The sequence below is a fragment of the Pocillopora verrucosa genome, chromosome 4, assembly GCF_036669915.1.
Source record: "Pocillopora verrucosa isolate sample1 chromosome 4, ASM3666991v2, whole genome shotgun sequence".
NCBI lineage: Eukaryota > Metazoa > Cnidaria > Anthozoa > Scleractinia > Pocilloporidae > Pocillopora > Pocillopora verrucosa.
The window spans coordinates 15,998,025-16,023,797 of NC_089315.1; the positions used below are offsets into that span (position 1 = coordinate 15,998,025).

Consider the following 25,773-nt stretch of genomic DNA (forward strand, 5'->3'; position numbering starts at 1 on the left):
AGTACAGTTTCCACGCATTCACCTAAAAAAATTATTTCCGAAGACGAGAGTAATTAGGAAAGCTTGCAACGTGTTGCGAAATAATTTAAGTGTAAACAAAAAAAATTCCATGTCCAAGAAGTGTTGCTTACGAACATGCGCAGTTAAGATATGTTCCAAGATGACGAGTGTTCCTTGAGAATAAGATAAAAAAAAAATGGGTTTGTATCGACAGAGTATCTTACCTTTAATATGTTTGGCCCATACTGTATTTTGAATTAATTTTTCTTTTACATTACGAACTATAGGAAGTACTTATGTTTCATCTCGTCATAACATGAGCAGTATCTGTTTTAAGTACAAAAAATGGGGGCAAATGATTGCACAATTTTTCTAATTTCATTTCCTTTGTAAGTATCAAAGCTAAGCAAAGTGCGTCTAAGAAATAGTCCTTGATGCATTTAAATCTTTTTCTGTAGGAATAATACGTCTGCAAAACCCAGCAGTCTGTAATTAGACTAGAATATTTGCATACATTAGCGCAAACCGGATAAGTTTTATTAACAACGATGATTGGACAAAGGAGCCTGTCAATTCAGTTTCAAATTACAACAAACTTTTGGGGGAGTTTGCTGATGTGATGGACGAGTAACCTTTTTGACACTTAATCTTATCTCTCTGTAACTTACTGAAATGACAGAGAGCGCGTCAAACGAAGGTTTGCACAGATAGACAGCCGGCCGGGTTTTTATATTCCTGTGTAAACAGAGGAGATGAAAAGATTTTAACACCTAAACCTAGTGTAAATTTTAACATGCGGCAAATGTCTACGTATCTGCGGAAATTATTGACAGACTAAACACGCGCATCGTTACAAGACATATCAGGCTCACAGTTGTCTTGTTTCGTACGTGTTTCAATTCTTCGTAAATTCAATTTTAAAATATTTTGCCTCAGATTGAACGACTTCATTCAACAACAGCCCAGAAAAGATTCAGGTCACAATGGAAAAAGGATATATCAAAGCACTGAATGTTAGTAACCCAACCGAGAGGTTTGTATGCGGAGACATCGGATTCTCAGGTCTTAAAATGGTTCCCTTTCCTCAAACTGATTTGTTCCGCTCCGTGACTCTAGTGCTGTGTGTTCTAAACGGTGTTACATGTCCGTTAACAATCGTTGGCAACGTCTTAGTCTTTATGGCTGTGCTCAGAAAGCCTCAGCTTCGAAATGTAGCAAATACCTCCATTTTGTGCCTTGCGTTGACAGATTTGACGGTTGGCGCGTTTGTTCAACCATCATATATTATTTATCAAACAAGCAAACTGACCACTGCTTTCGCTGACTTTCCGTGCGACAAGCTACTTATTTACTCGTTCTCTGGAGTGACATGTATCTGCATGTCATTTCTGACATTGATTTTGATCTCGCTTGAGAGATACATGGCAGTATTTTATCCGTATCGTTATGTTGAGAAGGTCAACTCCAAATGTCTGATTACAGTCACTGTCACAATCTGGGTGATCTCGATTGGAACACTGCTAACTGTGAGATTCTTGTTCGGGATAAACAGCAATGAGGAAATAGGAGTGATATCTCTCGTAATAATCACAAATTTCATCATCACGTCGTTTGTGTACTTTAGGATATTTAGGCTGGTCAAGCGCTGTAACGCCCAGGTTAACGTAGAGTTGTCGCACAACACTTCCGCATCCTCTTCCCAAGAGCCTTCTTCACCAGGGAACTCAAGTCCTCGAGAAGCCAAAGCATCCAAGACAGTGGCGTTTGTGGCTGGAACTTTGTTCCTGTGCTTCACACCGACCCTCTGTGCCACCATTGTCGACCAGGCTGGCTTGGCACCAAGAAACCTTTTATATCACGTGATTTATCCTATTGGCGAGACAGCAGTTCTCTTGAACAGCTGTCTTAATCCAGGAATTTACGTTTGGAGAAATAAGGGGATTCGAAGCAGTCTGCGTGAATTTTTAAGCTCTTGTAAAATCACTGCCAGCAATTAAAGGAAATTGAAGAAACAAAACGGGATGAGAAGGATCAAATTAATTGCTACGCTTTTCTCGAAGGACAAAACTTCTTGCAGAATATACGTCTGCTGACTATGGGATTGCAGTCACTAAAAAAATGTCATGGAAATAACGCGCAGCACATAGTGTGCCTATATAGCAAATCCCGGAAATGCTACTATAATCCACTCGAAAATTCCATTTTTTCCCCTAGAAATAAAAAAATATCTCCTCTCTGAAATTTGTCTTCTCTGGGTCATATAGCCACAACGGCAAACACAGGTTGTAACTACTCTGTCTGGTCGCTGAGCAATCCGCTGTCCAGTTGTGCCTCGGCTTCCAATATAGCTCTTACAAAGAGCTGGTACAGATAATCCACAATTTCTAGGGGGAAAACCAGGTAATCAAACAAGGCCAAGCCAACAGTAAACAACATTGAAGAAGGAAAAGATTGCAGAAAGCAAGCACGAGGGGAGCTTGTATACAGCAAGGAAGAATCAGAAAAAATCTGTGAACGAAGAAATGTACTGAATGGAAGAACGCATGAGATTTTAAGTTCTCTTCAAGCCATTGTTTCCCAAATGTAAGTTGCTACAACGAAAATGTTGAGGAGAAGAGGAGAGAACTCATAACTACAAAGTGATAGCCACTTTTGCAATTACAGCTAGCAAGACTAGAGCATAAAAAAAAATTTGATTAAAATCAAACGAGCATTGTATGACACTGTAAAACATTTCACTAACCTTCAAAGTTTAACAGTTGGTAGTTGGGTACGCTCTTCTTGAGATTTAAATATTTATGGCAAAGAAAATGTGGCGAGTATTTACTGCAATTGTAAAAAAACAAACAAATAAACGAGCAAAAAAGATTTAGGGCACCTGGAACACTGACGAGTGATTTTAAGAAACCCTATATACACGAATACCCTTCCTAGACAAAAAGACATACTAATTTGGTGTATTTAGAAGAAGAGAGGGTACCAAAAGAAAGACGGTTAAACTTAAAACAGATCTACGATTATTGTTGTATAGAAAATCTCATTTTTGATTCAAGACTATAGAAATAAGAGAACCGATTCCGAAATTAGTTTCGAGTTGGTTTTCAACGCGATGAGGAGACCAGTGAATGATTAAATTTGAACCCTACCCGATGAGCAAATCTCAGCGTTTTCCCACATATGTTTGCTTCCAGCGACCACAATATATCATAGACAAGATTTCGAGCCGCTGTTCGGGAATATGAGCCCGCGCTCTTCCCCCCGAATCCAGGAGGAGAGAGGACCGGACACAAGAGAGCGGCGGAAAACGAGCCAAGATATATCAGCGACTCGGTACATGTATTTAATACTGTTGAACTTACGTTTCAAACGCGGACTGAATGTCCATCCAATCCACATCAAACTCCTCCATGTATTCAGACTCATACAGGCTAAGAAAAAGAATTTATTACATAAACACCAATGAAATACCAAGTAAGCTTTTGCGCGAAAACATGATCTTTGCAAAGTACTGGTGTGCAAGGTTCTCGATCGAATCTATGTTTCGAAGGCAGACTAAATGTCTATTCAACCCCACATCACATTCTTCCTCGACTTCAGAGTCATACAAACTAAGAAATATACGGGTTCTGCATAACAATGGTATAATCAATGACGAAAGCCTGAGCGCCATATGAGTACCAAGAATAAGAAGCTTCTATCCTCTTCATTTTGTGACAAAGCTCAAAATTCATCATCCATCTTCTTCAAGTTTAGATCATGTAAAATCTATCCGTTTTTTTTTCGAATGGATTAAAAGTCATTCACCAAACCTTTCCACAAGTGTCATGTCATCACTTTTCGTCCATCTCTGGACCTCATTGTCATTCATGCTCCAGCACAGCTTGTGCAACCTAAAATGGGAAAGCAAATTTTTCACATCGGATCTCTTATCAAAAACATTACTCTATTAAAATACAAAGCTTTTCTACTGAGAGTCGTAAAACCGGAACTAAGAATAAAGAAACGACGTTCAACAGAGCGAATGTGAATTCTACAAGGAGGAGCTTGGAGAGCTTTGAGTGGAAGAGGGGAGGGGTGGGTGGGGAACCTCACTGGATGAAACTTGGGAAAACACGAGTGACCAAGTCGAGTGGTGCTTGGCTTTGGTTTTGGAATCTTATGGAAAAATGTCCCCAACTACTGCAAGAAAGCTCCTTGGCAGTTTTATAACGTTAAAATGGGTAACACTTCACGGAGAAAATGCTTAAGAATGGAAGGGATTAGCAAGGATTGCATGGCATGGAATCTGTAAATTTAGAAGTAGTTCACGATGCACAAAGTAACAAACGCATGCTTACCACGGTAACTTTAAGTAATTGTTACGCCAAACTTAGAATAATCTTTTGTGCTCTTCAGAGTTGTATTTTCTTCTATTACGTTTATCACTTCCTGCGTAACATCGACAAAACACGCGGTAGCCATTTTAAAATCAAGTGTCACACGGAAATCACCTTGCACGAGGTAATTATTGTGAGAGATAATGCAATCCTCGATCAATCAGAGCGTGCGTAATTATACTAACAATGATTACTAACCATCCAACTATGACGGAGTTTGAAGTTCAACGCTCAAAGCTTACAGACATATTAAATAACCATACATGTAGAGTGGTTAAAAACACCAGCTGCCTGGAAGCAAACCAGTTGCTTATTTACAAAACGCAGCCAAGGAGTTGAATTTGCAGCAACTGAGGACAAATCCAGCCAAAAGCTGGGAGGAAATGTTGAACCCAAGACCACAAAACTATGAGTCCATTCCGTGCGATACGTACACAGCTGTGTTGCAGCCACCCACCCCACCCTTTCCCAGGTCCGTGGAAAAAACAATTTGGAAATAAAAAAAATGAATGCAAGAGATGTAGGAATGGGATTCGAAATAATTTTTCCAGTGTTGAGAATGTTTACCATTTTCTTCTACACTGTTCAGTGCCCCTCGATTTGACCATCTGCGAGACTGCCGGCCAGTAAATGTCATGATAAACTGCCTCCTCCTCAGAAGTATTTGTAACAACATGGACAGCTTCGTTCAAACGATGAATCTCCTCCTCTGTCCATTTTCCTTTCTTTTCTTCAACTTCATCTGTGGAGGAATTATGAACAAACTTTAATTTTCAATACCTTGGCCATGAACAATAAATTGCTGATGTTGTGGGGTAAAGCACTTGGATTATTACTATGATGTGAGTTAGCAGTCTCGACTCGAAACTCCATTCTCGAAAGCTTCGAGAATCAATAAAGAATCGGGTTTCGAGTTGAGAACCAATTTTCGAAAATCACGAATCAAGACGCTTTAGGAGTCTTGAGAAAACGGTTTGAAACAACTGTTGAAAACAGAACAAAGCGTCTACTCATAGCCTCCCTTATTGGCAACATGCTCTAAACGTATTTTCCACAAAACTCAAGGAGGGTTTGAACGTGGCTGATATATATATAAAAAACATTCTCTCGCACCTATGTATGAAACAATCCTGTAACATTTGAACTTCGATTGTGTGCAGGAGCAAGGGCATATTTTTCTCCTTTCCGGCATCTATTAAACATTCTATACAACTAACTACCGGAATGAAAACAAACTGATTTCCACATGCAGCGTGTTCGGTTATCATCCCCTCTAAATCAACTATGTACAACACACTGCCGCGAGAAACAAACTCTCATTATACGTCTCCGTATGCAGAGTTACCCGACAGGAAAGACTTAAGAAAGCCTTTAGGGGTTAAGTTTCTTGAGAAACTGCGGTGCTTTGTCAATGTGGGGTTGTTACACGATAATTCGTTTTATCAACTGAGTTCGTGATGTAAATTTGCCTCCGTAAAGAAGAAGAACAAGAAGAAGAACACGACTCAGGTTTCGGGCGACATGACTTCGGGCGAGATGACTCTCGGGCGACTTGACCGGTTACCATCCAAGGCGAGAAACTTTTCAGGGTGGCCGATTTCCATGATTAACTCAGTTGATAAAACCAAATTATGTAAGGAAGAGAGCATCGAGTAGCAATTGTATGACTGCTACGTGGCATCTGGTCATGCAGTTTTCAGCTAAATTTAAATTATGTTGATTAGCCTCGTTAAAACAGCATTGTAACACTCACGTTCCTAGGGCCCGTTTCTTGTAGGTCCTGGTAACTTAATGGCCCCGTAAAGCTGTTCTGTTTTTATTCACAATGGAGGTTTCAAAAGCATTGAGAATTATACAGTAAAAGTAGCAGCATAAGAGTTTCTAAACCTGATGTTCGGCTAACTCTGACGAAGGGCTAACGCCCGAAGCGTCAGCTTTATAAACCCTTTACGGTGGTTACTTAATATTATCAACTCAGTCGGTAAAACCAAATAATCTTGTCGTAGAACAGTGTTCATTTACAGCTGCACTGGTCAGAGACAGGAGGACAAGAAGGTGAAAATGCTCCCTTTCCACTCCCACCTCCCCTAACCTCCCCCTTCCTATTCTACTGACCTTCTCCCCCCCCTCCCCCCTTGCCCCCATTTATACACCCCTGTACATGTACCTACCATTTACTAGTTTTGCATACTTGCGGTTCAAAGACATGGAACTTCTACCCATCACCTCACCAATACCAACCCAATCTGAGCCATGTATTTCCGCCAACCTGGGTGAAAATGAATAGAAACTGAACTCCATAACAGCAACAAAAAAGACATTATTCTATACACTGGATGTTTAACAGTTCATCAGTGGGCTTGAATGTAATAATTTTTTTAAACTTGCGGAAATCTAAACACAGTCCACCTATTATTGGTTACTGGGTGAACTGTACCTTTTCAATTTTTGAATCTCACTTTCAGTGTACCTGCAGAAAAATTAAAACACATGAAAACAATGAAGAGCACAACACAAATGATCAGTTAAATACACACACAAAACAACAACAACTAATAAAATCCTTTCATTATCCATCAAACAGGTAATGAGAATACTCAAAGTTATCAGGTAGAAGTTGTTATCATGATCTAACACCAAATTCTCGTAACTAATTTGCAAGGAAATGTGTAGCAGCTAAAGGGGAAAATGAACAATCAAATCTTGGAAGTTAAAAAGTTCAGTGGTAAAATGGTAAGATGCTATCAAAGATCTGCTGCACTATGGAAGTTGATCATTTAAACAACAAAAAAGGTGCTTTTTCAAAACTACAAATTTTACAGAAAATTGTAGCCTGTAGTGCTGGCCAAGATTTTCTGTAAGTTTTCTGGTTGGAGCAGTGAACTGGCCCATGTGGTTGGAAATTTTTGTCTACAGACATTCATTTGCCTCACTACAATGCACTTCTTTTTAAATGCAGTTCACTCTTTTAAAGACACATCAACGTTTCCGAATAGTTAGTTGTAAAGCATAACAGTTGAAGCAATTTTTAAAATGTTAAATGCTCACTAAAGCAAAACTATGCCTTCAGAGTTGGGTGCCGAATTTCAATACTGCTGAAGTATGAAATCTGTGCCAACACAAAATTATATAAACTTACGCTCCAACATAATTCTTTTCATCATAAATCCTTCTTGCACATTGGTAGATAGAAAGCGGTGACCTTTGGATACCTTTACCTACAAGATTGTTGAATATTGACAAACATTCAAGGGTGTATTAAAGAGAGGCCAAACTGTTTTAAGTCAGAGAAATTCTCATGTTTAAACTGAAGAAATTCCAGTATTACATCAAATATCCCCTTAATAAGGTTAAGCTTATGTAGATAGCTGTATCTACATGTACTGTAGGTAGTGTAGATAAATGTAACTGCAGGGACCACAGGCAGTCATGACAGCCACACCAGAGAAGACATAGAATAAAAAATGAAATCATTTTATATTTCTAAAATGTAGTTAGAATTTTGCGCATGGCTGGATGTGTTCACTGTCCATTACAGCGCCACACTTCAACTCCAACATAACATATATGAGCAGCATTCAGTTCCAAATGGAAACTGAAATAATTTGCCATCAGGGTTTCTGTTCTCAGACCACACAAATTGTCAATTAAAAAATCAAGTTCTGTTTTTAGTTACAGATTTGCAAATGGCTGGATGTGTTTACTTTCTCTTACAGAGCCATGCCTCAACATCATCATAACATACATGGCAGTGTTTGTTTCCAAATGGCAACATAAATAATTTGCCATCATGGTTTCTGATCTCAGACTGTGCAAATTTTGGTGATTTCAAGTTGCTATTGCTACAAGTTGCTGGGCTTCCATCAGATAGAGATTTATCCAGTGGATAGAGTGATCCACCCTTTGTACAACAGGGGCCTGGAGAGCAGATTTCCAGTGTAACATGATAGTAAATGGACTAACCTAAGACTTGTTTGAGTGTTGAACCAATAATTGTGTATCACAAATGTTCATGCTAAGATAATTGAAGGGACAAGAAGAATACACTTGGCTTACCAAGCTCTTTGAGAAGTTTATTTCTACGGACAAAGCGAGTCCAATAAATCCTTTCTTCTGAATCCTTATTTCGTGAAGCAAACAGGAGCCTGGCAGGATCTGAGAGGTTATGACACTAGAAAACAGATGCAGAATTTTCATTTCAATATCACCATTAAAGGTAAATGTTTATCTTAAAGTCAGGGTGCCCAATTTCCAGAATTAATAATAGTTGAAAGCAGTATCTTGCTTTTTGCCTTTCACCATCCTTCAGTTAACCCTATATCTCCCCATATGCGATTTATCTCAAAATTCTTCCCTCTTTGAGCTACACAGTTCCTTCTAAATTAGTTGAGAGGATTTGGCATTACATCACAATAACTTTCTCCATTTGATACTCTTGTCTATTCACATCATCTGTTTGTTTGATGTCATACTAAAAACGGTGAGAAGGTAGCCAAGTCCCTTCTTTAATTCAAGGGGTTAATCTCATTATTTGGAATTGTTAGTTGACTTGTTTAGGAAAAAGATAATAATGCTTTCATTTAGGACAAATTTCATTCCTCTGTGACCCTCAGATGACCACCCTACTCAAACCTTTACAGGGTTAGTATACAACTTGTATTCTTTTCACTTTCAGGGTGTGTTAATCATCCATTTATATTAAGTTGCTCAGACATCTTCACTGTCAACAAATCAAGGATGCTACAAACTTAAGACAGGTGTAGATAAGAAGGTAATCTTAAGTAAACTGACTTTTAGTGTAAATCATGTTACAGCTAATATACCAGCTATGATATCAATAGATGAAATAACATAATTTATCTTCTCATGTTGATAATTAACTGATCAGATAAGTTTTAATCAGCAGGTAAGTGTTAACAAAATGTACTGCTCCATCCACCGAGTTAGGGCCCTGCATTGGGTCAATATTTGCCATCATACCTTCAGAAATTGAGCCATGTTATATCTTAACAACTCCATCTCATGTGTGGACCATTGTCCTATTCTTATGGTTATTCCTATCAAAAATTCAAATAAAAAAGAAAAATGGTTAACTTGGGAACTTTCTCCCAAAACCCTAGCTTATTCATTAAGAGATCAATTTGAACTATGCTTTACAAGATAATCAAGACATAATTGTAGCCAAATTTTCAACTGAGTGTGGAACAAAATCCCAGATTGTATTGGTTTGCATTACTTTGTTTTATGATTGATTCAGAAAACTAATGATACTTTCTCAACCAATCATATACAAAACTCAAACCAATTACAACTTAGTCGCCCACGATTTCTTGAAACAAACTTGAAACCTGTCATTTGTGTGTGTGTTTATCATAATGGACATTTGAATGATTTATTTCAAAAAATTAAAATTTTAATTTAAGATAACTTTACTTTGACAATCAAAAGATACAGTGACTGTGGAATGGTGAATCTCCATACCAGTGGTTTAACACATACTGTACTGCAATTTACAAGCAGACACTTTGTTCATTGCTCATGTTATATCTTAAACCATGGACTGAAGTGCACACACCATGCATATGTACATCTATGTTACTCAGTGACTTGTAAGAGTACTGTGGGAGATAAACAGTTTCCATATCTTATACTACAACTGAAGTGATACAAATGAAATTAAAGAAAAAGGATGCTTACCTTGTTCACTGAATTCAATTCTTTGTGCTTTAGAAAGGTAGTAGTTTTCCTGAATTATCTCAGAATTCTTTATAGCTTCTGCTAACTTTGCCTTATCAATGTTTGGCTTAACAGTTACATTCTCCGTAACTCCAGTTCTGTGATTATTGCCATTTACAACACTTTCACTGAGGGTTCTGTTTCCAATCAAATTGTCTTTGCTTTTGTGTCTCTTCCCCTTTTTGTGATTAGGTCTTAGAGATACCTTTCCAGGGCTGTCTGTTGAATGATGAGTGTTTGACTGAGAAGATTCTCCTTGAGAACTTACATCATGTTTTGACCTTTCTGGTATACACTGCTCCACAGATGCCTGCTTGTTTATATCTGTTATTTGATCACTTGTAGTACAATTTTCACCATTATTTTTTTCATCTTTCCTGTGTTTATTGACTGTACCCTCCGAAAATTCCGACAAGCAGTCTCTTTTTAGTTTCTTTTTCTTTTTCTTCTTCTCTCTTTCTGAAACAATCTCTACATCACTATGCTTCTTGTGATTTTTGACTGTACCCTCTGAAAATTCTGATGGGTGGTCTCTTTTTACTTTCTTTTTCTTTTTCCTCCTCTCTTTATCTGAGACAATCTCTAAGTCACTATGCTTCTTGTGTTTTTTTATTGTACCCTCTGAAAATTCTGATGGGTGGTCTCTTTCTAATTTCTTTCTCTTCCTCTCTGTATCTGAAACAATCTCTAAGTCACTATGCTTCTTGCGTTTTTTGTCTGTACCCTCTGGAAATCCTGATGGGTGCTCTCCTTTTAATTTCTTTTTCTTTTTCCTCCTCTCTGAATCTGAAACAATCTCTAGGTCGTCACTAAGCTTCTTGTGATTTTCGTCTGTACCCTCTGGAAATTCTGGCGTGTGCACTCTTTTTAATTTCTTTTTCCTCTTTCCTGTATCTGAAGCAATCTCTAAGTCACTTTTTTGTTTCTTTGCCTGAGTTTCGCATCTTTTATCGCCATTCGTGTAAGTTGCTTCATCGCCATGTCTTTTCTTTGATTTTCTCGCTTTCCTGTTGATTCCATTTTTATTATATTTTAGCTGTTCATCCCATTCAGGAGCTGCTGCCTCGATGATAGTCGTTGAATCGTGTACAGTTTCCAATTCTTTTTTTTTCCTCTTTTCCGGCTGCTCCTTTTCCCTTTTCTTCTTGGGTTTATGATGCTTCCGCGATGTGCTTTTTGCTGTAGAAAAATCCTCTTGTTTGTGGGATCTCTTTTGCATTTTATCACGTTTACCTTCGACTTTTTCTCCATCTCTAACCGAATGTTCACCATTCTTGACTTGTTCGCCGTGAAGCAGGTTCAGTTGTTCAACCTCGCTTGCAGCCTTCTGTCTGTCTCTGCTTTCTTCTAACTCTCTTAAGGCCTTTTGATAACAGCGTAACATCCCGTTCCGGAAAAATCCTGTTAACTTGATGTTTAGAACAGACTTCAAATTCGCACAGTTGCGTCCGCCATGTTAGAAACATTTGAAAGTCAAGGGAGATAGGGCCCAGACTCTCTCGGAAGACTTGGATACTTTTAAAATAATAAACCTGGATAGGACTTTGGTCGATTTCTTAACGGACTGTAGCCTACGTGTAGCCGTACCCTTCTCCCCCGGAAGCCTCCGTTTCACCTTAAGTGGGGGAGGGTACGGCTACACGTAGGCCGTCTGGGACTGGTCAGTTGTACTTGACTACTATAAGGAAAGTTTTCAACTGACTTTTCTTGTAAATTCAAACTAATGCAACAGAATTTCAGAAAATGTAACCAACAAAGTTAACCAACTTCACTGGTTTGATGTTGTTTATCTAGCACAAAACAATGTTCTATGAGAATCGCTGGAGGAGCGTTGAGGCGAGGGAAGCCCAATAGAAGGGTGTCGGGGGAGAGGTATGAGAATGCTTTAGCACCCAAGCTACTCCGAATTGTGATAAATTTTATGCTAGAACAAAAACTTTCAGAGGAAGTAAATCTTATCTTTATTCTTCTGTAGTGAATAACGGAAGGAACTATGTGAACTCAATATTTTCCCCCTAAAATTTCTATTGGTAAAAGAAGTAGAATTGTCTTTAATTCGCACTTGAGCAGTGTCTATAATTTGGATAACACCAACACATTTAAACACACAGCGACCCATACAGGTGTGTCGATGATAACCTTAGTCGTCCCCCACGTGTTCTTTGACTAAGAAGAAAAAAACCATAACCATGACTCATATGTAAACAGTTAATACCTTGAGGCCTCCATCAAGACACCTCATCCTGACATTTTTGAGCTCTGAGATTCACTAGATATTTCGATATATTCACTGTTCTTTGAACATATTTTTCCATGCAATCGATATATTTATCTCTAATTTATACATTATTTATAGATAACACATAGATGTCTGAGTACGAAATATCTTAGAGAGTTTCATTTAGAATTATGGACACGAGTGGAAAAATGGGAGTTGCTCCTTACTCGCGCGTTCTCCCTTGAATCGCGCGAAGCTCTCTATCCGCCGGTCGCTCTGGTTTTGAAAAAGTCTTACAAACGAGAAAAATGGCAAGAATCTCAATTTAATCAATAGCCGACATATGTTTTAAATAATGCCGACCGATAAGAAGAATGACACGTATTTTCAAGTAATGAACAGGTTAGAAAAAAGCTGAAAGTTCCTCCTTCCATTCCGGCATTTCTGAATTATTCAGCTGATTTCTTCCATGCCCGCGGCTTGCTGGCGTAGAACTTCTCCGTAATCTCGCTTGACGATTGCTATGCGTATTGAGTCTGACATGAGACAAAGACTCTAATAAACGAGCATTTGCGTTCCGAAGATTGTCAATTTCTAACTTCTGTGAGTGCAGTTTCTTCTCCAGTTTTAGTCTATCGTCTTTTTCAGGCTGCGATTTTAACAAATCTATTTTCTTTCGCAGTGATTCGATCTGCCTGTCTTTTGTGGTGACTTCGTTGTACAGCGACTCGATTGTGACTTCCCTAGCTTCGAGAAGTGTTTTGATCTCGGCTTGCTCCTTTCGAAAATCCCCCTCTAGGAGAAGAAGTTTGGAAATAATGTCATTCATCTCTTGATCATAATCTTTCTTTCGCTGTTCTAGCTCCTGCTCTTTCTCTTGTAAATCATAAGTCAAGTCCAGAGTTCTCGCTCTTTGTATCTTCAATTCTGTCCTGACTTGAAATATTTCCTTGTGAAGTCGTTTGATTTCTTCCTTCAGAATATTTACATTGGCCTCAAGCTGAAATCAAGAGAAGGAGAAGGGAGGTAAGATAAGGGAAGCGAGTAAGAGTTTGGGAGGCTCAGTTCCTGCTGAGGGAAGAGGGAGGTGCTTTAGAATGCTTAAAACAAGACTTGATCCATCCTAAGTAACTGGGAAACTTTTTGTAAACAAAGCACATTTAAGTGGGTGTCGCAGTGATAACAGACTCTGTTAACGTTCCTTCTGTTATATAACTATCTTTATATATATAAAAAAAAATCGGCTAAAGTTGATCCGCGAAGGTTTGGAGTAACCTTTACACATGCATATGTCTAAACTTGTAGGCGAGATCACTCAACATCGAGGCTACGAGACTTGGAACGACAGAGTGATAAAAGTATGAGACCTGCATGCTTCCTTCATACAAGAGTCTCGTCCGAGGTTGTTTACTCACCGCGTTCGAACACGACTCATAGAATATCACAATGAACAAACCGGAAATGGAAACAATGTTGTAACAGTTAACACGGTAAACAGGAAGGCCAAGAATTCCGGTCTTCGATTAAAAGCACTTATCATGTGATTATTGCGTGATCACATTTTTGACGTCGGTAAATTCAACGGCCATTTCTATTTTTAAATTTGTGATGAAAGAAAGAAAAAGAAAAGCGAAACGCTCCGACATCTTTAATTTCAAATTTAAAAACTGGAAACGTATGTGGCAGGAGACGGATCGATATCATTAATTCCTGAGAGAGATCTGCATAGTGAAACAAAGAAGTAAATCCTGGTACTATAACAATGAAAGAATGAAAACAATACAATGATTAGAGTCGACTAAAGCATGTTATTTCCATCGGATCAAATTTAACAGAGACGGCATACAAACACTAAGGCCTGCTTTCTCTTTAAGACTTATTCACTTTTGAGTAGTTAGATAACCTGTTCATTGTTTGTTTGTGTGTGGTCTTGAAGTGCTGTTTTTCTTTGGAGTGTATTTGATCAACTTGCAAGCTGTTGCCGGCCAGCTGCCTGTATTTGGTCGGTTTACAAATACAAAATAGGCAGCAACAAATCAAAGGGCCAGAATTAACTTTCTGGAGCGGACACCTCCTTCGCAGATTTAATTGAAACGCTCGCCTTTGATAGAAATATTTCACTAGACATTTTTTTTCCGAGGTTAATTCGAATTTAGCGGTCCTTCGACGACATGTGTCACAAAAAAGCATCAGTCTATAACAAATATCCCGCCACGTTAACAGAGTCGTTCGGTGTATATACTCTGAGCTACAAAATCACACCGATCTAGAAAGCAAACTTCCCTATAACCACTAAAGCAGTTCCTATTCTAGTGTATTGTTTACGATCGCTTGATGTACCCCTAAATGATCGGTTCAAGTCCCGTCAAAGGTCGACAGTCTTTAATATAATTGAGTAAATGGACTTATTACCGGTCCTTTCTTGATGTTACGATCACTTACCTGGTTCCTATTCAATTTAGGGCTCTTGGAGCTCATTTCAGTGAGTGTGCTGGCCTACCCAGCAAGAGGTTATGGCTTGAAAGGCAACGAGAAGTGTCCGAGAACGTGCTTTTTCGCCTTGAGTAGAGGAAGCTACTACATATGCGTCCTCTTAAGTTTCTGCAAAGAATATGCCAGCAATGTGTAATCAAAATCCGTATTACGTGAATAATCCAGCCGTAGTTAATCATTTACAAATATGATATGCCATGCGGATGAAGGATTTTGCTGTGGCACATTTGAGCGAGAGAAGAACGTCGCAGTAACTGAGAAGTTTCCTTGCAATGTAGGTAGAGAGACTTGGATTTTGAGGCATTCAATACGTAGTCACCCCTCATGTTTATATACGTTGCTTGGCTGAGTGACTAGGTGCCCTGCAGATGCATAGACTAATCATCAGACATGCCCAATCTGGAAACACTCTCAAACACACTTGAGATTTTGTCAGTTGACATAATTTAAATGGCTAGAATACACAAAGCGCATTTGTATAACATTTACAACACAAAGGGGCTTTCCGTCACAACAGTGCAGATCGTTACAGGAGGTTACTGCACCCTGCCAGCAGAGGCCATGTTTAGTAGCAAGGACTGCGCAGTGGGGTGACACTTAAGAAAAATAAAAATTATCATTGGATCTTGCCATTAAAGCTTAAAAAATGCGAAGTAAACTATATTTCCTTTGGAGTGAACGTTGAAACGCACGAAGCAAATATAGCTTTCTGGTCTCGCTTCCTGAATCAATAACTGCTAGTCCTATCGACTTACTTGCAATAATGCAGCTTGCACGTCGTTTACGACATCAAAAAAATTCTTGCATGACCTCAACACTACTGACAGTTCCCATATGGTTAGTGGATTGTCGTGGTCGTTTGGGTTTACGATTCACATCGAATCAAAACCTATTTTAACTTAATTCATCTCATCATTTTTTTCTGGATCGATAATTGCTTTGAAGGAGTTATGTCAGAATCGGGCGTTAGAGAAGCCGTGATGGGAGTCAAACGGATCAAATGGAACCGATCAACTTTGAGTTGGAATCTAATCTTTGGTTATGACTCAGAATGATTAAAAAAATGGAAACTATTTTAGCTCGATTGGTAGCGGGAGGCTTGTTTTCCAGAGCTGATTACAACCCCCAAGTAAGAGAGACAAAACAGTTTGTCGGCAGCCGTAATATAAATGTTTGAAGTTAACCGCATTGAATGATGCTTTTCAATAACAGTGTTAATCACGCTAAGTGTTTCTGCTGCATCGCTATTCTTTGAATAATCCTTGGTTTGACCCCGAGTCACACTCTAGTTCTCGCTTTGTGTATCAATTGCCGAAGCGCAACGAGATCACGCGTCACATGTTTGTCAAACGCATCACATGTTGTCCAAACAACTAGCTATTTTTTGGTCATCTTGTGGGCAAAATATTTCTTCTTTACCCCTTTAACCTATCTTGTATAACGAATATTGCAGTCTGCGCCTAATTAAAACTAGCCAGCAATTTCGAAACGATGTTGAATTAGCTATTATAAAAAAGCGTTCACTGTCTTGTCAATACACGTACAACAGTAACTTGGTTTTCACTCTCTCATTTGGTAACTTGTGCTAACTGTGTAACCATGCCGCATTTGCTCTTTAGTACAAATAAATTATGATATAAATGAGTAATAACCGATGCAGCATTAATTGTCTTCGTCGCAATGGGTGTTCTGACGTGTTTGCGTGAGCGGAGCATAGAGATGCAAACTGCTCAATAATTCTGTCAATTCTAAACGTTGGAAATATGGTAGTTCTTTCTGTTAGTTCCAAATTGGTAAATAAAAGTAATATTTTTGTTGTGTTCCACTTCTTCCGGCAAGAACTAAACTGGCAATCTTGCATAATGCATTCTCACAAATATTAGTGATCGATGACAAGTTTCAATATTTGTCTATCCATTTTTGTTTTTCCACTCAGTTCAATACACAAGCTAAGTGTTATTTAAAACTTTAACAGCGTTAGTCCTCTTTTGCGCGATCTCGTCAACTCAACCTACATAACGTTAAGATTTCTCTTACCTTTCGAACACAGTCTTACGGTTTCTTTAACCGTCAGAGCGTAACTAGTTAAAGACTCGAGCTGTTGTTGTGTGAGAAAATGGAACACGGTTGAAATTCAAGGCAAGCCGGTCTAGCCAGACGCTAGAAAAGATAATGATGACGTAACCAGTAGTATATTTTTATATAACCGGAAGTCAGCTCAGACGGGAGTGATTCAGTATAAGCTGTTTAAATTATTTCTCTGTTAATCTATCCTTTTCCTTTGGCCCTACCCCTCAAGTAAAGGAGCACGTACGCTTAAACTTTCTAAGTGCATTTATTGATTTCATGTGCGAGATGGCTCAATAAGCCTATGAGCACCTAAAGAAAGTGCTGAAGCGAGGTTGACTTTGAATGAGTCCACTCCGGCTTTCAGTTTTTATTGTCAAAAAGTGCTAAATTTAACCTTATTTTTTCAACGTTACAAGGCAAGCCGATTGTTCTTGTGCGCGTATTTATTCTCTCGCTTTCTTACGTGCTGGAAAATAGATGCCATTTGAAAAATAGATTTTTTAAGCACTGCTTACAATATGCTCCAACAGATGTTTTAAGGACTGTTTACAAGCTGAGCCAATATTATGGGGAGCTCGTGATAAAACTCAATCGTTAGTGCTAAAATATCGATCGCTAGCGATAAAACTCAATCGCTAGTACCATCAACAAATTGTAATTGTAAATCAATTTAGTTTCCGTTTTAAAATGGTCAATCGTTTGTGTTGAACCTCAATCGCTTGCGTTGTTGCACAAAACTTCGTCGTAAGACTCCAACCAAAAGCGCTAATTATAAATCGCCGGTGTTCTGAGACAGATCGATAGCGCTAAATATCAATCATAGTTTTTTTAATGTCAATCGATAGTGTTAAACCTTCATGTAAAATTCAGAAATTGTAACGATTTCAATCGTCACTGATGCCATCGATCGTTTGTGATTATTTAGCGGTCGTAGTGAACTAAAAACTCGGCCGTTGCGATGTCTGCAACATTGCCGTTGTTACATTGTTTTCTGAGTAAAAAAAGAATTATTAGAATGCCTATTCTCCCCAATGTTCTCTGTACATTTGCTGTTGAACAATCAAGACATTCTTTGATTGGCGATTATTTTCCGTTATTCTTCTTACCTCAATGCTTTATTCAGCCATGATACAGTAAGGAGAAATTAGATGTTGGTAACTCTCAGAGATAAAAGGAATAAATATGCATTAACGACCAGGCGTGACATGAAGATGGTTGACATTGGCAAGCTCTTTTTGCCTTTTGATGGACTGAAGCGTAGTTGAAGTCTAAAACAACATAAGTGAAAAGAACGATATCAATAGCCAGCCACTTTGAACATACAACTTTGGTCTATAAAATTTGTTTACAGACATACAACTTTGGTCTAAAAAGGCTTTTCCGTATTACTGGATTAATCCACAAAAATTGTCGTACTTTTCTTTGTGTTCACTTTCCAAAGCACGTGTTTTGAAACTGAGCAAAACTGTTTCCAAACGGTTTTGTTTTAACATCAACAAGACAAAACACCCTGATGGTAGGAATTGTGTAAACGGGTTACAGGCAGTTTTTTCTTTTTCGGGATCAACGCGGGTAATCCCCGGGTGTGAGGGATGGTCCCATCCGTATTACCTGGGTAGCCAATCTCAGCGCATATTTCACCTCATTTTTCTCGCTAACAAGCCTCTGGGAACAAAATAGCTGCAAGAACCGAAAAGCGAACATGAAGTATTTGAAGACGGTAGCATAACCACTGTAGGCGTTGTCTGGCCAAACATTCAGTGTTTCCGAGGATTGAGAAATTCCTGTTACACTCTTGAGTCGCGTCAGAAGATGTGCAGTGTAAGTTTGCCTCCGTGTATATATCAAAGACTTATTGGCGGTACTTTCACTACATCAAAAACTTAAATCAAAGCCACCGAAAGCCTAAAGCTAAGATGTTGACTTGCCGTAATTTCTGGCCTATCACCCGCGGGTAATCTGTTAATTTTTCCACAAACAGTTGTTGGTGCGGGTTATTGGAAAGTGTTGGTAAAACGATCATTTTTAAAGCTTCCGGTATAGTTTTAAAACTATGAGCAGGAAAAAAACAGAAGATACGACCCCTAGAGACACTCTTCAAAAAACCTGTGCAATAAGTCATTTATTTCGTGTAGATGGCTCATTACAACGAGAGACTTCTAGGCTTTCGATGAAAGCCGATGGAAATCGAAAACATATCAACAAATCTCTATAACAAAGTTTTTATCTTGTTTGTAATCTTACTTCTTACTTTGTCAATTTCTCAGCTTGTTCCTTTGTTAAGTTCAAAACAAATTCTCACTTACACAGGTAATGAACTTGAAAATATAAGAATTTAATTGTGAAAAAGCGGGCTTTAAGGCAATTCACACGGAAAATGATGCCGACATGTTCATTTCGTGGCGCGACGTAATTAATGAGGCCACGGAATATCCGACGCATCAGTGACATTTTCTTAACTAAGGTTTTGGTATTCAGACGGTAATACAGTGTGTCATTCTATGGAAATCCTTTTTTTAAAATGAACATGGGAAGCCAAAATTGCTCAGCAACAGGAACGTTAACTATTTCTGCAGATTAATTTTTAATTTGCAATGTTGATTAGTGATAAAAAAATTTTCCAGAGAATTTCTATTTATAACATCTCATCGACTGAGACTCACACCAGCTTTAAATATAGATATTTTTTCTCTCTCGTGTTGTTCAGTCTTTTTTTTTTTCCTTCACTCAAATTGGTGTGTCAAGTTGAGTTAAAAACCTCGTCAAAGTACCTGAGTTTTCCTTTTTAATCTTGTTGTCTTGGCGAGGGAAGTAGAATTGCTTTGTTTATTCTTCTTGGGGTGTCTGGAAACAGTGCTATTTCCACCACTTTCCCTTTCGGGGCTAGACACCTGTTTTTAATGGTCCTGACGATTATAAATTTGCATTTCAAAACATCGCGTGATCACGATCATCAGCAAAAAATTTGCCAGAGATAACTTCAGTTGTATGTTGCCAGAGATCATATTGAGAAAGTTGGCAAACTTCAAAAATGACCATGTTTTGTTGTCTAACAAACGTGAACATCAACGCGATCAAAAATAAGAGCTGATTAGAATGCGTAAGTACTTACGTAAGAAGGTATTCAAGGTGTACGGATTAATGTGTCATGAAAGTTCTTTCAAACAAAGAGTCTCACATAGAATATTAATCAGCCCAAGTCTATAAGTGTTAGGGGGTGAATTCCGCTCTTTCAAAGGGCATTTCTTACACGGAAAATTTAGACTTTCCTTGGCACTTAAATTCAAATGGGTTTTATGTTAGATGACTTTAAAGTCCTCTTTGTGTTACTTAAATTAGTATATACATTCTTATATTAGTATAATTTTTGAACTCGATGATGACGTATGTCGAACGTCAAAACTTGATGTGTATCAGCTCTTTGTGTTTAATGTATAAGTTTATTCAGCGTGATCCAATGCACTAATGTATCGCAATATTTCGTAGCCAAATGTTATGTAATTTTACACAAGAGGTATTTATCTAACCCGCAAATACACACGAAGGTGATATTCCGATGGGCCAGCTGCAAACCTCTAAAAAAAAAACTACATCTTGAGAAAAAAATTGCTTCTAATGAGATAACAGCTTCCCAATGTTTTATTAGTCTCAATTTCATCTTTTTTAAGTCCAACAGGAAGCTTTTTGATTATGAACTTTACTCAGGAACCGACAACAATACTAATTGCAGAGGAGACGAACTAATTAAACGATTGTTTAACGATATACAGAGTGCATTCGTTTAATATGAACTGAGCACTGACGAAATATGATCAGTGTAAAGCTTTTCGTATTCAGCCAGTAATACAATATGTCATTCTAAGTAAATTCTTTTTTAAATGAATGAGGAAAGTCAAAATTGCTCAGTAACAGAAGTGTTAACTATTTCTGCAGATTAATTTTTGTTTGCTATGTTATTTAGTTTTTAAAATTTTCCAGCGAGTTTCTATTTTTAACATCTTTTCCACTGAGACTCAAATGCAAAAGGAACAATGTCTGACTGTTATACATATTATAGGATCATAAGTTTAAGTTTAAGGCTTTAAGTACGGATCTTTTTGTTCTTACGTCCTATTCAGTCTTCGTTTTTCCTTCGCTCAAAATTGTGTGTCAAGACGAGTTGAAACCCTCGTCAATTGAGTTTCCTTTGATCTTGTTGTCTTAGCGAGGGAAGTAGAATTGCTTTGCTTCCTCTTCTTGAGGTGTGTTTGGAAACAGTGGGGTAGCAATGACTTCACCTCTGTTCGAAACTCTCTGCTGACAGCACAGTATACCAAAGGATCTGCCGCAGAGTTTGTGAATGTCGATATAGCCACGATCAAGATGAGAATTTTGTAGAAGCTCACATAAATTAAATCTTGCCAGTACACTGCTACGAGGTCGAACACATTTAAAGGTAGCATGGTCAAAGCGAACAGTACCACCAACGGCCTGAGGATTTGCTGCGTTTTCTTGGTCTGATGTAATATGGCTTTCGAGTTTACCATAGACGACGATTCTCTCACATCTGAAGGCTTTGCGGTCTCGTCTTGAAATTTCCTTGTTCTCTTGGACACCATTTTGCCGATTCTTCGGTAGCAGAAAGCTATGATGCTTAGTGGCAGGAGGTAATGCAGTATAAATTTCACCGTCACGATAATGCGCCGAGAGGTCATAGTCAGTGTATGGCCGCACGTCCTAGAGTTGTACACTCCATGGACGAGAGGCTGTATGCTGCGTGTAGCGAAGGAAAACAGCCATATAGCGATAACGATGAACCGAGATCGCTTCAATGACCTTCTTCCTCCAATTCGTATTTCTTTCCAGGCGATGTTTGCGTAGCGTTCGACCGCAATAATCGTGATGGACCAAACGGAAGCGCCATAAAAAGTTTCTAAGCAGGGTGTAACGTACAAACAAACAAACCTCCCGAGGACCCATTCGAAAGGAAATTGAGCTCGCAAGATGATTATGGGCAGAATAAACATCAAGACACCTAAATCTGCGAACGCCAGGCTTAAAAGATACTGGCTCATGGCAGAGAACACTTTTGGCCTTCTGATTATGGTAGCGCAAGAGATAGCATTTCCAATGGAGCCAAACAAACCGATAAAGATTTGAAGACTCAATTCGAAGATCGTGAACCCAAGAGGTAACTGGAGGTAAATTCCGTCATCCACCTCTTCTGTCGTGTTATTTGCCATTTTTGATCTAAGCTTTTCTCGGGTTTGGCTGTTCCAAGGTTTCTTCGAGATGACCGCCGCCCCAAAGCCCCTGAGATCACGAGAAACTTCTTCGATGGCTTTTCAGTGTCTCTCGACTTTGGTCTAAACAAACGGTAATATAAGACTCACCTCATTAAATATTCATAGGAAACATATTAAAATAAAAAAAAGTCCTCACGGATGATCAAAACAATATCGTGACTAGTGCGAAAACGATTTGAATTAAACATTTCAATTGCAAATCAAACCTTTTAAGCCGAGTCTTGCCTTCAACTATTTGATACACATTAATCACTCTGTTTAGTTGGACTTTCATAATAAACTCATTTAAATCTTCAAAATTTCGAAGGCTGGATTTTTTTCATTACACATAAGTGAGTACAAACATCCTCTTAAATTGAACTGAACGAATCCGGATATGAAAATGAATTGACGCTTTTTGTTTTAGGCACAAACAGCATTTAATGTAAGGCATAGCACAGTAGGATGAGAGATCGAGGTTCAAATATCGAAGTTATTTTTATTATAACTTGTTGAGACTCTAGAAGATCGCCACATGTCAAGATGCACCACTATCAGAATACAATGAGGAATCACAATGGATGAAAGACCTGAAAGGCTCAGTTAGACGTGTTCGCTTGATTAGAAATTTGGCGCTAAAGGCATCTTTGATTATATCAAACAGAACAATTTGCCACAAAATTGGCTTTCCCCTAAATGACCTACGATGTCGTCATTAAAACCTCATCACCTGGCGGACAAATGCAAACAAATATTCAAAGACACATCGTTCTTTTTTTTTCTTCCAAATTTCGTAGCACAAGAAGAAATATTTTGGTTGCAAAGGTCTCAAAAAGGTTAAATTTATAATCGGCGGAAACTTCAAAGAGATAATATACGTAATCTGAAGTTTGATCGTAAATCAGGATTGAATGATTTAACGTGGATAATAAAACTTGCAATTTAGTAGTTCCGTTCTGACTTCGTTTTGTTTTTACTTTAGGCGGCCAATTTAGACTGACAACCATCCGCCGTTTCCTTCTGTTCTTATAAAATTGCTGCCAATATTTCGTAGCTTAAGAGAATTTCTTGCAGATTTTAAAAATGACTGATGATTTTAATGAATTGCCTTCGAAATAAAACTTAACTGCGTTTTACCGTTTGTCGTTTATTTTCGACCTGTTGTTGTAGTTTGGTGTTTGGAGTTAATTTAATGGCCTAATGATGCTGTTGTGAACATCAAAGTGTTCATTTGCCCGTTTATATAAGGTTAGAAAGAAAAGCTTTGAGTCACCATCTTTCATTAAATTGTGTTCTCTTTGGGATATAAATCAAGACAAAAAGCCGATTTATATTAATAGTCAAAACAACTTCACCATCACGATAAACAGGAAAGATTCTTCTCGCATTGAAAGTGCTTCGGTTGCAGAGAGGGAAAGTATTTTTCATAACTAGTTGCCTTGCACCAGTCGAAAAACACTCGTATTTGTTAGTGGTCAACATTTTAAAAATTTACAAAGTTATGGATGTTATCTCTTCGCGAAACTCCCACAGATTGATAATGAATTCAATGTGTCCTTACGGTGTATTTTAAGTGACGTGTGTATGTAGATCAAAGGTTGTCAACCCACTCGCATAATTTTGAAAACGTTCCACCCACTCGGAAGAATATTTTTAATACATCTCGAGAATTCCCTATGCCTGCCTAAGAACTGTCACTCATAATGAAGCTACGACAAAAAGGAATAGGTTTTGTCCAGTTACAACTGAAAAGATCAACCTTTTAACAGCACCGTCAGCCTTTCATGAATTTTTTTTTTCTATTTCATTTTGTTCCTCAATTTTAGTGACGTCTGGCAGGTCGCAAAGGGTTGGTCTGAAAAGGATTGTCTGTTTGCTAACAGCATTCGTGACGAACTGATTATATGTGATCTGAATTTGTGATGGCCCCAAAAAAAAATTCGTAGTAATACTTTCCTAAACATAATTTAAATTGGGTCACTTTGACGCCGATGGTTTTGTTTTAATTTCAGCTCCTCACGTCTACATTTGCGCACTTTCTTTCTTCAAATAACTTTCTCTGGAACAAAGAGAATAGTAAATAAGTAAAGTGAACAAATAAACATTATTGCCTACTGCTTAGAGTCCTGGTTGATTTTCTGGGCAAATAAAGCAATAAAACTCCTCTAAGTTTTGACTCTTCGCTCTCAACATATGGCTTTGTGGTTCAGTTAATATTAACGGCTACCTGGTGTCTAATGGACACGAATTCCAGCTCCGTATGTTGACAGCTCAATTTTTTTTTGCTGCAGTTTTCTTGAGAAGGTAGTTCCAATGCCGTTCATTTTTGATTAGAAATAATTTAAGCCTCGTGTGGATTTAATGAACTTCTAATGAAAAAGGAAACGTGACTTATAGAATTCAAGAAAAACGGAAATTTGTACAATCATGAGCAAACTTTTTCTCTCCTATAATTTTTGTTTATCTATATATTTGTTCTTTAAAATAATGGTGTTCAAGTTTCTCTTCGCATGCAAGAAAATTCTCGTCTGTTATTGTAAATATCACTTTTAAAATTTTTTGATTGGGTATTTTTTTTTATCCTTTCAACCGCTCTGTACGTTTATGACTATTATGGAGAGAATTAACAAAAAGCTCCTCTTCAGCCACTTCTCCTTATCCAAATACTTGTTCTTTTAGATGATGGTGCTCAAGTTTCTCTTCGCAGGAAAGAAAATTCTCGTCCATTATTGTAAATCTCGATTAAACATTTTGAGTAGGTATTTTTTTTTTGTTCTTTAAATTGCTTTTTACGTTTTGGACTATTACGGAGATCGAAGATTCAGATTATTCTCATCTCGTAAATTAGTCTGTGCTTTCCTAACACATGTCACTAATGAAAATTGTCTCACACTCGATATTGCTGATTACAGGAAAATGTAGCTTAAAATTTTCAGAACAGTTCTGGTAAGATGCACATAGCTCAGTTTTTGGAATGATGTTCGTGGAGCTAATACGCTTGGAAGCAATATACTAAGAAAAACGAACCCATCTTGAAAATGTTTTCATTTCATTTTGTTTTTTTCGGTTTTTGATTTTCACATTTGGACTCATTTGCAATTCCCCAAAAGAGACTTGGAATTGGCGTATACTTTCTTGAAAGAAGATGGAATGGAAGACGTACGCAGAAAAATCATACATACCAGCTTAATTACACTTCCCTAAAAGATTACACCTTACACATACTTGACCAGATTGATAAATTAACGATTTCCCTGAAATTTTTCCCTATTATCCATCAGCTGATTGACAAAAATGTTAAGATGTAAGCTTGGTCTTCAAAGAAAATAAACATCTTTATCAATTGTCACGATGGTGAGAAAGAGATAAAAGAATTTTAATCCGTAAAGGGGAGTCGAACCTCAGGCCCTCAGATTTCGCGGTCCAATGCTCTGCCAACTGAATAACAGAGGACTAGATGTTGAGTTTGCCCATGTACTTCTCTCTTTATTTGTTTTCTTTGTGCAACTTATTTTCAGTTTGGAAGATAATGGAAGAGGAGAAGGAAGTAGTAAGAACTTTGCGTCAATGTGATTTTAAAGCCGAGAACCAGCAGTCAAAATATTTGAAAATAATC

The 25,773-nt window shown here is 38.0% G+C and overlaps 4 protein-coding genes across 6 annotated transcripts; 1 reads left to right on the forward strand and 3 right to left on the reverse strand.

Annotated features, from left to right (window-relative positions):
- Positions 1-515: 515 nt before the first annotated feature.
- Positions 516-11,566, reverse strand: LOC131796159 (transcription termination factor 1). Its single transcript, XM_059113791.2, has 11 exons — positions 10,074-11,566; positions 9,357-9,433; positions 8,433-8,547; positions 7,516-7,594; positions 6,814-6,846; positions 6,548-6,645; positions 4,944-5,118; positions 3,810-3,890; positions 3,360-3,428; positions 2,744-2,826; positions 516-2,384 (listed from the first exon to the last, which is right to left on the reverse strand). The coding sequence occupies exons 1-11, from the start codon at positions 11,494-11,496 to the stop codon at positions 2,290-2,292; spliced, it is 2,328 nt and encodes a 775-aa protein (XP_058969774.1). The 5' UTR covers positions 11,497-11,566; the 3' UTR covers positions 516-2,289.
- Positions 1,033-2,009, forward strand: LOC131796169 (histamine H2 receptor-like). The gene has a single exon (XM_059113795.2). The coding sequence runs from the start codon at positions 1,071-1,073 to the stop codon at positions 1,995-1,997; it is 927 nt and encodes a 308-aa protein (XP_058969778.2). The 5' UTR covers positions 1,033-1,070; the 3' UTR covers positions 1,998-2,009.
- Positions 11,567-12,049: 483 nt separating the features above from the next.
- LOC131796062 (cytotardin-like) lies at positions 12,050-16,993 on the reverse strand. 3 transcript variants are annotated; one of them, XM_059113720.2, is made up of 3 exons: positions 16,861-16,993; positions 14,773-14,931; positions 12,050-13,330 (listed from the first exon to the last, which is right to left on the reverse strand). In XM_059113720.2, exons 2-3 carry the CDS (start codon positions 14,806-14,808, stop codon positions 12,734-12,736), a joined length of 633 nt encoding a protein of 210 aa, XP_058969703.1. In that variant the 5' UTR covers positions 14,809-14,931; positions 16,861-16,993; the 3' UTR covers positions 12,050-12,733. The 3 variants fall into 3 exon arrangements, with proteins under 3 accessions (XP_058969703.1, XP_058969699.1, XP_066021131.1); XM_059113716.2 differs by having other exon boundaries at positions 14,773-15,185; positions 16,861-16,940; XM_066165034.1 differs by lacking the exon at positions 16,861-16,993 and adding an exon at positions 15,579-15,799.
- A 3,320-nt stretch (positions 16,994-20,313) lies between these two features.
- LOC131796119 (neuromedin-U receptor 2) lies at positions 20,314-22,242 on the reverse strand. Its single transcript, XM_059113759.2, has one exon. It carries the CDS (start codon positions 22,113-22,115, stop codon positions 21,030-21,032), a length of 1,086 nt encoding a protein of 361 aa, XP_058969742.1. The 5' UTR covers positions 22,116-22,242; the 3' UTR covers positions 20,314-21,029.
- Between the last annotated feature and the right edge of the window lie 3,531 nt (positions 22,243-25,773).

Bases quoted from the DNA above. Each gene is read 5' to 3' on its own strand.
- LOC131796169 (XM_059113795.2), top strand. From the start codon at position 1,071: ATGGTTCCCTTTCCTCAAACTGATTTGTTCCGCTCCGTGACTCTAGTG.
- LOC131796159 (XM_059113791.2), bottom strand. From the start codon at position 11,496: ATGTTACGCTGTTATCAAAAGGCCTTAAGAGAGTTAGAAGAAAGCAGA. The intron at 3,891-4,943 runs GTAAACATTCTC...TTCCCATTTTAG, and splicing joins GAACAGTGTAGAAGAAAATG to GTTGCACAAGCTGTGCTGGA. The intron at 2,827-3,359 runs GTAAGTTCAACA...TTACAATTGCAG, and splicing joins ATTCAGTCCGCGTTTGAAAC to TAAATACTCGCCACATTTTC.
- LOC131796062 (XM_059113720.2), bottom strand. From the start codon at position 14,808: ATGAGCTCCAAGAGCCCTAAATTGAATAGGAACCAG. The intron at 13,331-14,772 runs GTAAGTGATCGT...TCTTGATTTCAG, and splicing joins CTAAATTGAATAGGAACCAG to CTTGAGGCCAATGTAAATAT.
- LOC131796119 (XM_059113759.2), bottom strand. From the start codon at position 22,115: ATGGCAAATAACACGACAGAAGAGGTGGATGACGGAATTTACCTCCAG.